At 46.7% G+C, this 11728-nt stretch overlaps 1 protein-coding gene and 1 non-coding gene across 2 annotated transcripts; one reads left to right on the top strand and one right to left on the bottom strand.

Moving 5' to 3' along the window:
* Nucleotides 1-1072: 1072 nt before the first annotated feature.
* TBPL2 (TATA-box binding protein like 2) lies at nt 1073-7664 on the bottom strand. Its single transcript, XM_075427172.1, has 7 exons — nt 7491-7664; nt 6886-7292; nt 6299-6386; nt 5555-5646; nt 4449-4616; nt 2758-2852; nt 1073-1205 (listed from the first exon to the last, which is right to left on the bottom strand). Exons 1-7 carry the CDS (start codon nt 7662-7664, stop codon nt 1126-1128), a joined length of 1104 nt encoding a protein of 367 aa, XP_075283287.1. The 3' UTR covers nt 1073-1125.
* A 2576-nt stretch (nt 7665-10240) lies between these two features.
* On the top strand, nt 10241-10312 carry TRNAG-UCC (transfer RNA glycine (anticodon UCC)). Its single transcript has one exon. It is a non-coding gene; the product is annotated as a tRNA-Gly (tRNA).
* Nucleotides 10313-11728: the final 1416 nt, after the last annotated feature.

The following is an 11728-nucleotide window of genomic DNA, read 5'->3' as shown; positions in this document are numbered from 1 at the left end:
ATCAAGGACAGAAGCAGCTTTTGGCCAGGGTCAGGCTAAAGTCATCTGACAGCAGCCTCTAGTGGCTCAAGGAGCTTCCCAGCAGATGTGTCCCATCTTCAGCAGGAGACATGGGGAGGATGCAGGACAGACTCCAGCAGCACCAAAGCCCTGCTCTGGGTAAAAACCTTGCTTCCCGAGAATCGTAGGAGGTACCAGAACAGGCGAGGTGTAGTCCCTACACTGTTCCTAGTCACGTCAGCAGGCTGAGCGTGACACCTTCTGCAGAGGAAGCCCTGAGTTCACGTGGAGATAAAAAGTACAAGAACCCTGCTGTATCTTCCTCAAGTCCGTTTCAAAGGCAGTTCTTAACCAACACTGTTTTGTCTGGGCCAGGCAACAAACTCCCATCACCTGAGGGGACTTCTGTAATACAAGAGGGTACTATTTCTGTTAAAATCTAATTTGTGTCGTGACAAGTTAGATAATTTGCTTAGTTACCCCTTAACCATGGCTTTCTAGTTATGTTCAGCGCTGTCAGGGGCCTTGACTGTCTCCTCTGTAAGAGGAGTACAGACACCATTACACACAAGAGTTACGCAGCCGGTAGGGTCAGAGGGATTCAGCAGATCTCGAACAATCACTGTCTTCAAAACACTGAAATCAAGTCATGCTGGATTTTGTAAGCTATATTGTAGACAAAAATATATTTTGAGCGTAAACATGAAAATACAACATCACAGGAGCTAGGTTTACAGTACACTTAAAGCTAAGGACTTTGATAAACCTGGTCTGAAGTGCAGTGTTGATTTACCTGTTCAACAGCGGAAAAGGAGACATATGGTTTCTATTACAAAATACTTTTAAGTGCCACCTCAGTATGCATTCTGTTAAAAGAACATTCACTTGGCAATTTTTTCAGTTTGGCAGAAGTTGTTAGAACTCAGGTGGATTATAGACAGCTAATCTGAAAGCAAAAAACCATTTCACAAACTACAGACAGGCATCAGCATTCGTAGCATTCAGAACAGCATCGTTTGCTTCACAATCCACGACTGTACAGCTGGGTCCAGGAATACCCTATCTTCCATTCCGTGCATAATAATACAAACCCATCTGTTATTCTTAGTTGCTTTATGGACCGTGTTATGATGCTTTCTTGAAACCCTTTAGAATGGGGTAGATGTTCTCAAATGCCTCATAGATTTCAGAACGCTCTTTTGCTCCTAGAAAGACATTTTGGAAAAAGCAGGTTAAAAATTAACAGAGCATTGAGGATAACTGAATGCAACTCAAACCTAATGATAAGACCACAAAGCATGAAGGAACGCAGGAGTTTAAGAGCAACTTTAAAAGTGAGTCAATATTACTTTAAGGCAGAATTTCTGTCATAGTGGTGCTGCCTCACAAGGAACAATTTCCAGGTCACTTTGCTTTTAAGACTAGGCTAGTTTTATTTAATCTGAGGAACCAAAACTGCAGTTGGCTACTCTTGACAGGTGCAAAACATTGGCTTTGAAAAAGAAAGAAGCACCTGAGAAGAACCACGGTATTATCTGCTTAACAGTGACGGCTCTGCCTGTTGACAAGGTAAGTGGAAACACAGAAACAAGAAATGAAGGGCATTTATTCCAATACTGGAAGCTGATCCACAGTTTGAGAACTCCCCTCCTCCAGTTTCAAGAAGCTTCTTTATTTTTAAGTTTTGTTAGGGCACCTGCCATTTCAGAGTGAGTCTTTTCCATCTTACTGCAAGCAAATCTTTAATACCAAGCCTTGTACACTAAGTGTACTGCAGTAGGCAGGAACATTCCTTGCCAGTGACACTACTCTGTCATAGTAGTACAACAAACATTAGCTACAGGATGAACTAGCAGTTGGATTGAGTGCCACTCAGGATGAACGTGTAAACCCCTCAGAACACACAGGAATAATGCATCTGCATTACTACGACTTTTACTTTTAAGTTACTTTCTTGATCAGGGAAAAAAACCTCACAGCTTGGCAAATTCAGTTTCGACATTGCAGCTGGTGCCTCATTCTTCAGTTAGCTGAGCTCATTCATGATTTACAGTCTCTGGCTAAGGCAGGGGCTTCTCTTTTGCCTTTCACATACCTCAAAGCTGTGTTGTGCATATACACACATATACTCCGGGAACACGTACCATTTACCTTTCAGTACCTCTGAATAAAAGTATTTTCATGAGCTTTACAAAAGAATGCATTAGGAACACGCACTCAGGAATCTGGCTTTCTTGACGTGGGATCTGAGTTACAGGTATCTGCTGTGCACACGTACTCAGCAAGGCTTTTGCCTCATGAGCCTTTTGCCAAGCAGCCTGGAACGAGTTCTTACATCTCCACCCTTTCCTTTAATAAACCCTGCTCAATGTTGTCAGTGAAGTGTTTTAAGAAGTTTGCTTCCTGTCCAAGCAATTTTAAATTGCTTATTGTGATATTCGTATTGAAGTGACTGAGTAGTTGCTAGCATGTCAGCATCCCGTTGGGATTCTGTACTTTGACACATGGCATTATGCTTTGAATAAAATAAAGATACTCAAGTTTAACAACACGGAAATCTGAGATGCTCTATGAAGCAATATGAGGTTCTAGTGCAGCGATACCGATATTGTTATCTGCAGAAAACAGAGAAGCAGCAGCAGGCATTAAAAAGATTGCCGAGTGGCAAGATATTAGTTTAGCTAATGTTCAATTTAAAAGCTTTCTCAGGAGATGTGGTAGCGCTTGATTACAGATATACAGAGGGAGACCACTTACCAGTCAGCACAACTTTCCCAGACACAAAGATAAGCAGCACTATCCTCGGTTTGACCATCCTATAGATAAGGCCAGGAAATAGCTCAGGTTCATAGCTGTTTCAAAGCAAGCAGCTAAGATCAGTAAAATGCAAATACTGTTTCAGTGTTGCATGCATAAAGTGCTCTTTAATTGCACTAATAATAGAGTAATTAAACCCACAGATTTTAGCTAGCCACCCAGGGAAAGGCAGGTCAGGTTTTAGACATCTTCAAGAGAAACCTGGTGATCCCAGCTGGAGCTGGTAGGAGTTCTTCATCCTTATTTTTAAAGAATTCTGAGCCACTTCTGAATCTGATTTTCCATAGCATTGAAACCATTATTGTAATCTTCAAACAGTACTGAAATCCTTCTTAGTCTGCAAAGAGCCCTTATCAGGAAGCATCTTATGCAACTAAGACAAGATGACAGCCAAGTGAATCTTTAATGTATATTTAGTCCCCAAATTGAATGCAAAATACTAAATGCAGTGCTAATAAAAGACACAACTGAGTTTTGATTTTGTCAGTGCTGAAATCTTCATCCTTTCCTCAGTGATGGCAACAGCTAGTTCTGAATGAGCCCATCTCGAAGGCACAGCATGCCCACCACTCAGAGGTTTGCTTTGAACTGATGGCTAATAGACATCCAGACAGAAAGAACCGAAGCAGTATCCCAGAAACACGCTGCATTTTCAGTTATGTATTTTGCAGCTGGAGTCTGGCTTCATGCCAGAAGGTTAGAAACCTTGTCCTTGCCGATAGGCATCTGGTTTGACAGGAGTTAAGAGGCCTGCTTAGTATTAGAGGTTCACAATGGAGCAAGGGCATAGACCAAGTTCAAGTAGCTTAAGAGCTGCTCAAAGCAAGCCTGAATTGTTTAATCAAGACTGGTTATTTTCCTATCGATATGGTCTGCAGCGAAGAAAGATACCCGCTAAGGCTTGATATTGTACTCTGCCTCAACAAAATTCTGATTGCCAGCACTGCTCAGATTAATGGAGATTTCTGGTGCACATTTCTCTGCTGATATGCAGCAACACTGAAGATTGTGTCAAACAACAATATCCATGGTCAAAAAAATCTTTTACAAAAGAGAATCTCTCATTAAACAACCGAGCAAAAAGCTCAGGAGCTTCTTGGCAGTTCTTCAGCCCTTCACCTTAACCAGATCTAACATGCATCCAGTTGACCCCAGAGTGACTGAGCGCTTGTGTAGCGTGCTCTCAGTTGCAAGGTTTCTAATGCTGGTGTTTGTGGTGTCCCTGCAAGGAGAAAGCAGTAAACGCCACACAGGAGGGCAATTCAGCAGAGCCCTTTGCTGTTGAATTGTGTCAGCGACGGTTTCAAGCACTGGAAGCTTCGCTGCTGGCTGCCGTACACCACCCTGACAGTTAAGCAGAGGGTCATTTTGGCCTGTGCCCCACTCAGAACAGGAGTTATTGCAGATCAACCTTACTATCTTTATTGCAACAGATGGCATCTACAGCCACTTCATGCTTGCTGAAGCAGTGAGCGTGTCTTTTGGTGAGCAAAAGACATGCTTGATATTCATTCTCTGGTTAATTATTACTCTCTTTTGCCAGGCTTGTGCTGCCTCAGAATTTGAGTCTGTTTGCAGCTTATAAAGACGCTGCTTCGAGTTGCGTGGGGTTGTAACTGACTTCCACATACCTGCTGAACTGCTGGTGAGTGAGAACCAGGCCTTCCAGCCGGATGGGGAACCTCACGTCACAGCTCCCAACCATATTCTGTATCTTGAAGTCCAGGAACTTGGCCGGGAACCCAAGCTTCTGCACCACGCGCGCATACTTCCTGGCTGCGAGCCGTGATTGCTCTTCACTGAAGCAAGAGCAGAAGGGGAAAGCTGCTTCAATTAGTGCTTTCTCCTGCTCTCAAGCTGGAAGTCAGTTCAGACCCACCACCACGCTAATCTGTCCTCCAGAAAAAGATATGCCACTGCTCAAAATAGCAAGCCTCTATCCCCAGAACAACTTCAGTGAGCTAAAAGGAAAAAAAAAAACCCAACAAAAAAACCCCAAAAAACAACCAAAATCCAAAACAATTTGTCATTCACTTTCCTGTGATCTATTTGAGCACACTGGAGCATGTTGCATCACCCAGGAGTTCCCCTCTTCAGAGGTTTCTTTCTCAGTTCCTTACAACAGCTTTTCATCCCTAAGATCAGAGCTGCAGACATCCGTACAACCAGCTAACTAGGCTGGGGTGACGGTGGTTGGAGAAGAGGTCTCCTACGCTGTAAGTTAATGCATTATCTCATTGACAGTTTAGGGACATTAAAAAAAAAAAAAAAATCAAGGCAGCTGCTGAAGTTGAGGAGAAGTGCTTCAGAGTACAGAAATAATGTTTGCTTTTCTCTAATTCCCATTTTCTCTAGAGGCAGATGTGCTGTCTAGTGAACACAGACACTTGAAGAGAGACTTGACAGACACAAGCGATGTCCTAACTCACTTTAAAGTCAGTGAGAAATGCAAATAACCCCTTAACAATTCCCAGGCATATTAGCAGCTTTTCTGCTGATGTCTGCTCAGCTCAATCTATATTCAGGGACAGAAGCATGAAGTTCAGTAATTACTAAACTGCCATCATGAAGAAAACTAGACAGTTTTCAATACCAGTCCTTCATTTTTTCCCGTGCAATTACGACAGCCCTTTGCTAGATAAATTAAACAAGGTTTCCTGTCATTTTTCATCAGAATATAGGCATAGCTGCAAGACCCAGACCTTAGAGGGAAGCAAAAACAACAGCAAAACAATACCTTTTTGCTCCTGTGCAGACCATTTTTCCTGAACTGAAGATGAGGGCTGTTGTCCGTGGTTCCCTGATTCTCATGATCACAGCAGCAAACCTCTGCAAATTCAAAGGGAGACGTCACAGTCCGGCTGTCGGGGATTTAGCTGGTGCTGTATTTCTGTTTGGTTGTTCCAGAATTGTCACTTTCAGAGCTCAACACTGCACGTGTTTGCTTTGTAAAAGTGTTTGTTTACAACCCTGAAGTTATTTTCCACCCGCTCAGGACCAGGGGACTTAAGACGACGGTCACAGGACCACCACCCATCTGTTCCCAGTAGGTTTCTGCAGCCTATGCCACTTGCTAGAAGTATCATGTAACACCAGTTTGAGTCTGGTAATTCTCTTTCCTTCAGCCAAGAGTTTCGGGGCAGATCTTTCCTCCCCCAGTGAGGGTTGCTTGAGCCATTTCAGCTGGAGGTAGCTGGCCACAGGTGGGAGAGGTCAGCTCCTTTCTTAAACAGCTTGGTAGCATCTCATTGCTAGGGCTTTATTCAAAGGAAAAAAAAAAAAAAAACCAAAACCTCAACACACCCACTCCTTGTGGTCCCCTGTATTTCTTTTAACAGGCCCAAATTGCAGATGTTTGTGACTTTCCCCATGGGCCAAGACAGTGGCATTAGAAAAGGGACAAATCTCATGGTGAATTTGTATATTAGAATCCATCAGCACTGAGAAAGGAAGAATAAAGCTCTGAGTCCTTAAGATTTACCTTGGGGTTATACTCTGCATTTCTGGCATGCAGAGCTATGTTCTTCAGATCTAGTTTACAAGCCAAGTTTACAGTCGACACTATATTCCTGAGGAACAAAAGAGGAATTTTCTTATTGCAAAAGCAAGCCACTACAGAGCCAACCCCCAGCATTATTAGCTGTATGTGAAGTCACAGTCCAGTTAATAGTTGCCATCAACTAATTTCCCACCACTTCTCCCTATGAGAAACTTCATTTCCCAGAAGTGACTTTTCCCCCTTAACGAGCCAGAGGCATTTCCGATACTCCCTCACCCAGAACGTTATCAAGTCCACTCTCCCATTTCACTAAGCTGTGTATTGTTCCGTGCCATTTTCGTGTTGCGCTGATCAACACAGTATCCAGTTGCCTCCCAGTATTGCCAGTTCCTTTGCTGTGCCTCTCCTCAAAGAGGAATAGCTACCCCCCTAGTTTTTTGGGTGGGCTTATTTAAGACCAAAGCATGCTTGCTACATTCTCTAAGTGAGAAGTCAGAGCAGTACTTCACAGTTTAAGCAAAATTATGACTATTATATATGCTACATATATAATACATACAAAAACTTACTGTAACTGAGGAACTATACCAGAGCTTTCTGATGCAGGTGTCACTGGGGTCATAGGAGTCATTGGTGTCAGAGAAGGACACACGCCGGATGCTTCAGGAGATGGTTGAGTGGCACCTGGGTGTGACAAGCTGCTTTCATCTGTGAAGTGACTGCTGTCCTCATCTCTCGATGTTGACCCATCAAGCTTGTTTTGCATTTCACGACCATCTTCAGATAGATTTTGGTCTTTGTTATCTTGGGTAATATCTGGAAGAAAGCTGAGATCCACAGAGGAGAAGTCTGTTGGAAGCTCCCTGGGCTGATTAAATTGCGAACCGAACAACACATCTTCAGTTGCTTGGATTGGAAGGTCGACGTCGTAAGGGCTCATGGGAGCAAACAGCTGGGGACTAGTTGAGAGGTCATCCTTGAATTAAGAAAAAGTCTCATTAAGGATCTTGTATTAAAATATTTACTTTCACTGGGAGACTATAATTAATCTTGTATTCAATGAGGAAGTTTCACTCATTTTTTCCCCATACATATTGTAGAAAAGAATAGCCTTAAGATTTGAAAGTTGTCCTTTCCTTGTCTATCAGCATATAAAAATCCAAGTAACTTCTACAGTGGAGATACACATTTTCCCACCATGCTTCCAAAGCGGTCCAGAATACTCCGTTAATACCACAGACTGAGAACTACTGTACATCTTCAGCAGTGACTGGAGCTGCAGTGCTGGCACTTTGCCCTTCACAGCCGTTGTACCCGAGTTATGCACATAACCAACAGAATTGCTCATGAGTTTTTTCAAGGAAGACAGCTGGCATTTTCTGGCTGGCTTTAACTCCCATTCAGTATATTCCTATTTCCTCTCCCTGCTAGCAGGGGACAGTGTCAGTGCTGTGTTGGGTTTGCGCAACAGAGGGCAGCAGCCCACAGAACCAGGAGCAGTTTGTGCTTTCAGCTGCTGGAGGTCACCAGACTGGCTTAGGTGAGACAGCCAAGCCAGCGTCCTTTCCCGGACCAAGCACGCAAAGTATCTGCAAGCAAGTTCTGGCATACTAATATCCTTCTTTATCAGCTATTTATTATTAAAAACTATTTAAAAGGCATTGTAATATTAATATTAAAGAGGTGTGAGTTTAGGAAAGGGTTTATTCCCTTCTCCATTAGGGCAGAAGCCTCTAGTTAGCGGAAAGCTCTTTCCAGGAAGGTGGATTCTGCCCACGCCCACAGCAGGTGACAGCTTGGACCGGATGATCCATGCAAGAGGTTTTGTGTTCATGTAGGCATTTTTGGGCTCAAGAGCCAGAAGGACTGGAAAAGTCCAAGCACAAATCAGAAGAGGGAGCGGCACACAAGACTGAGGCCCTGGAGTTGGCAGCAACCGCCCGAGCTCCAGTGGGAGCAGGGTTTCCGGATCAATGCTTTTCCGCCCTGAGCTAGCGCTGCTCTCTGCTAATCAGCTCACTTAGCAACGCAGCCGTGCACACAGGGAGATCTCGGCCCCTACTTTGCGGTACATTTGCCTGTCGACACCTGGAAAACTCTTAGTAAGCAACCAATCCTCCCAGAGAGCCCGTGCTAGCTTGAATACAGATGTGGTCTGGTCTAGCTCTGAAAGCATGATGAGCACCGAGGTTCAAAGCTGTTTCTAAAGCAGATTTCTAGATGCAGAGGCCCTTAGGAGACCAGCTGGGGCAGAGTGCTGCTGGGTAAGACTAGGTACTGCTTAACCCCTCGGCTCTGTGGAAAACAGGATCCAAGAGCACTACCTGAGAATTAAGAGGTCAGACACAAATGGATTAACAGTTACAAATAACAATATACTATGGAATAACTGAACTACATGGGTTTTAAATAGATATTTTTCAAGTTAGTGACAGGGGAAGGAAGGCACAGTCTCTGCAAGACCTCCATGGACTAAGGCTCAGCTGTACAGGAGATAATTAGGAGAGCTTTGTATGAACCATGATGCAGAGAAGATGATACAAAAAAGCCTCATCACTGTGAGCCTCTAGGACTACTCACACATCATACTAGGGGCATCAGAGAACATGAGAAATATAATAGTCAAAAAAAAATAAAAAGAGAGACGTAAAGCAGACAGTTTGTGGCATAGATTAAAGAAAGAGGGTGGTGGGGAAATGAGTGGCATAGGAGGCTGGAAGCATTAAACAGCTGAAAACCAAATCAAGACAAGCCACACAAAGTAAACTGCATAAAGTAGATGATAGAAACAGAAAGTAAATCTTCCTTTCTCCTCAAGTTTGCCTATAGCTGGTCTGGGAAAAAGCCCTTACAGGGTTCAGCGCTGGGGAAGATCGCCTTCTTGTTAGGCAGATGCTGGGTAGGGGGCTGTGAAAGGGGACACAAGACCATGTTTAGGGTGGGCTGGCTGCCAAGGGTTATTGCTATAAACACTTGGGTTAATTAACTTCACTGAAGGCCCCACCAACTGCATAGCTTTGGACATCTCCCAGCAGCCTCAGGAAGGGGATTTCACATATAGATCCTGTCCGAGATCACAAAGTTTGGGGCAGCTTGAGGGGAAACAGCCATTTTCACTTCCACTGCAGGAATCCCTGTGACCCGGGTACACAGAAATCAAATCCAGCTGCTTGGAGTAACAGATTTTTTTTTTTCCTTTTCTTCTTTCTACAGTAATATCTCACACATCTGGTATTATCAATTACGCCAGCAAATCTGAAATACAAAAAGCTTGGTAGCATTTGTAAAACCCTGGTTGTACCTCACCACCTTTATAGGGCCATATCCAGAGGGTTTTACTGACTGCTGCTCGGAGGTCTCCGCATTTAAACAGCCTGCGCTAAACCCATTTCCTGAGCTGAAAAACGGTTTACAGCAGGAGGCAAGTAAAGAAGTTGTGTTCCCTGAGCGAAGACGATGCTCAGCTGCGGAGCCCAGCCCTCACCCTGCCGTCTCTGCGACCCCCTCAGACCGGGAGGGCTATTCCAAATACCAGAAAAAGACATTTTTGCAAAGATTCGCCAACCGGCACGAAGAGATCCGAGCGCCCTCAGCGCCAGCACAGCTCGCTGCAGAGGACCTGGAGCGTCCCTCCCGGAGCAGGGGGGAGGGACCCCCGTCCCAGCAGTGACCCCCCCATCCCTCTCGGAGCAGGGGCGAGGGACCCCCATCCCGGCAGGGACCGCCCCATCCCTCTCGGAGCGGGGGGGAGGGACCCCTCGCCGCAGAGACCCCTGGAGGGGCTCCTCCCAGCGCCCCTGGGCCGTTATAGCTCGCTCCCCCCCTGCTCAGGGCTGGGGAGGGGGAGCCGGGGCAGAGCCCCCCGGCAGCTCAGCCCAGCCAAGGCAGCAGTTGAATGGCTGGCGGGAAGCAGTTTATAGGCAGGCGTTGGTGGTATAGTGGTGAGCATAGCTGCCTTCCAAGCAGTTGACCCGGGTTCGATTCCCGGCCAACGCAGCAATGTTTTTTCCTTTCCTTCCCTGTATTTTCACACTCTCTTCCCCTTATTTTCCTCATTTTCCCTCCGTTTTACCTGCCCGCCGCAGCGCTCCAGGTACCGCTCCAGCTGCGAGGCGCCGTCCATGGGCGCAGCCCGGGCCCCCCCCTACCCCCCGGGCCCGGCTTTAACCCCGCGGGGCGGCGCCGGGGGCGGCTCCTGGGGGAGCGGAGCCCTCGCAGCTGCTGCGGAGCAAACGCGGGAAAACTGGGAGATTTTTTTCCCCTTGGAGCCTTTCAGCTGCTGTCGGCAGGGCAGGGTGCTCTCAGGGGCTTGGCTGACGAACACGAGCTGAGCCCGCTCCCCTCGCCCGGGTTTAGGGTGAACGGGGGGAATAGAGCTGTGACTTGGACCTTGCAAAGATGATGCCCTGCTTCTGGCTGGTGGTTTTGAGCCAGCGAGTGGAACGTGCCCTGAATTTCTCCCACCTGCCCCATCGACTGCAACGAGGCCCACCTGGTCTGCGGAGGGGAGCCCCGGGCCGAAAGGGCAAACTTCAGACTCAAGGCATCGCAATGACACGGCCGTGCCCAGCTGGGCCGGCGTTGCTGACCCTGCTTGGGGGGAGGAAGCCATTACTCCTCATATCGGCTGCTGTCCTCCCCTGGCAGATGTTTTCTGTCCCTGTTTCTGCCCCCTGCGAGTGACAATTTAACACCATTTGGCTGGAGCACCTCTCCTACGAGGGCAGGCTGAGGGAGCTGGGGCTGTTCAGCCTGGAGAGGAGAAGGCTGCGGGGTGACCTTAGAGCAGCTGCCAGTGCCTGGAGGGGCCGACAGGAAGGATGGAGAGGGGCTTTTCACAAGGGTGGGTAAGGATAGGACAAGGGGGAACAGCTCTGAACTAAAAGAGGGCAGATTTAGATTAGAGATTAGGAAGAAATTCTTCCCCATGAGGGTGGTGAGGCCCTGGCCCAGGTTGCCCAGAGAAGCTGTGGCTGCCCCCTCCCTGGCAGTGCTCAAGGCCAGGTTGGATGGAGCTCTGAGCACCCTGGTCTGGTGGAAGATGTCCCTGCTCATGGCAGGGGGGTTGGAACAAGATGAGCTTTAAGGTCCCTTCCAACCCAAACCATTCTATGATTCCATGATTCTATGATCAACGCTCTGCTAGACAGGGCTTTGCACTCTGCTGTGAGAATTGTTTGCAAACAGCTGTCTGAGCTGAAAAAACCCTTTGGAAAAAGATGTCAAAGCCCAGGCACGCCACAAGTCTTTGGGAGGTGCTGCCAGGCTCTTCTCGCTGCCTCAGAGGTGTGAAGGATTAGATTTGTATCCTTTATCTGTAGGGCAGAGCTTACGTGGCTGACGAGCATCCTTCCCTCCTCAGCACAGCCTGCTGGGCTGGTTTCGTGGTACTTCTGTGACTCACCTTGCCCC

This window comes from Opisthocomus hoazin, chromosome 7, assembly GCF_030867145.1.
Source record: "Opisthocomus hoazin isolate bOpiHoa1 chromosome 7, bOpiHoa1.hap1, whole genome shotgun sequence".
NCBI classification, from domain to species: Eukaryota; Metazoa; Chordata; class Aves; order Opisthocomiformes; family Opisthocomidae; genus Opisthocomus; species Opisthocomus hoazin.
Note: the sequence above shows the minus strand (reverse complement) of the source record. Positions and strands in the feature narration are given on the sequence as shown.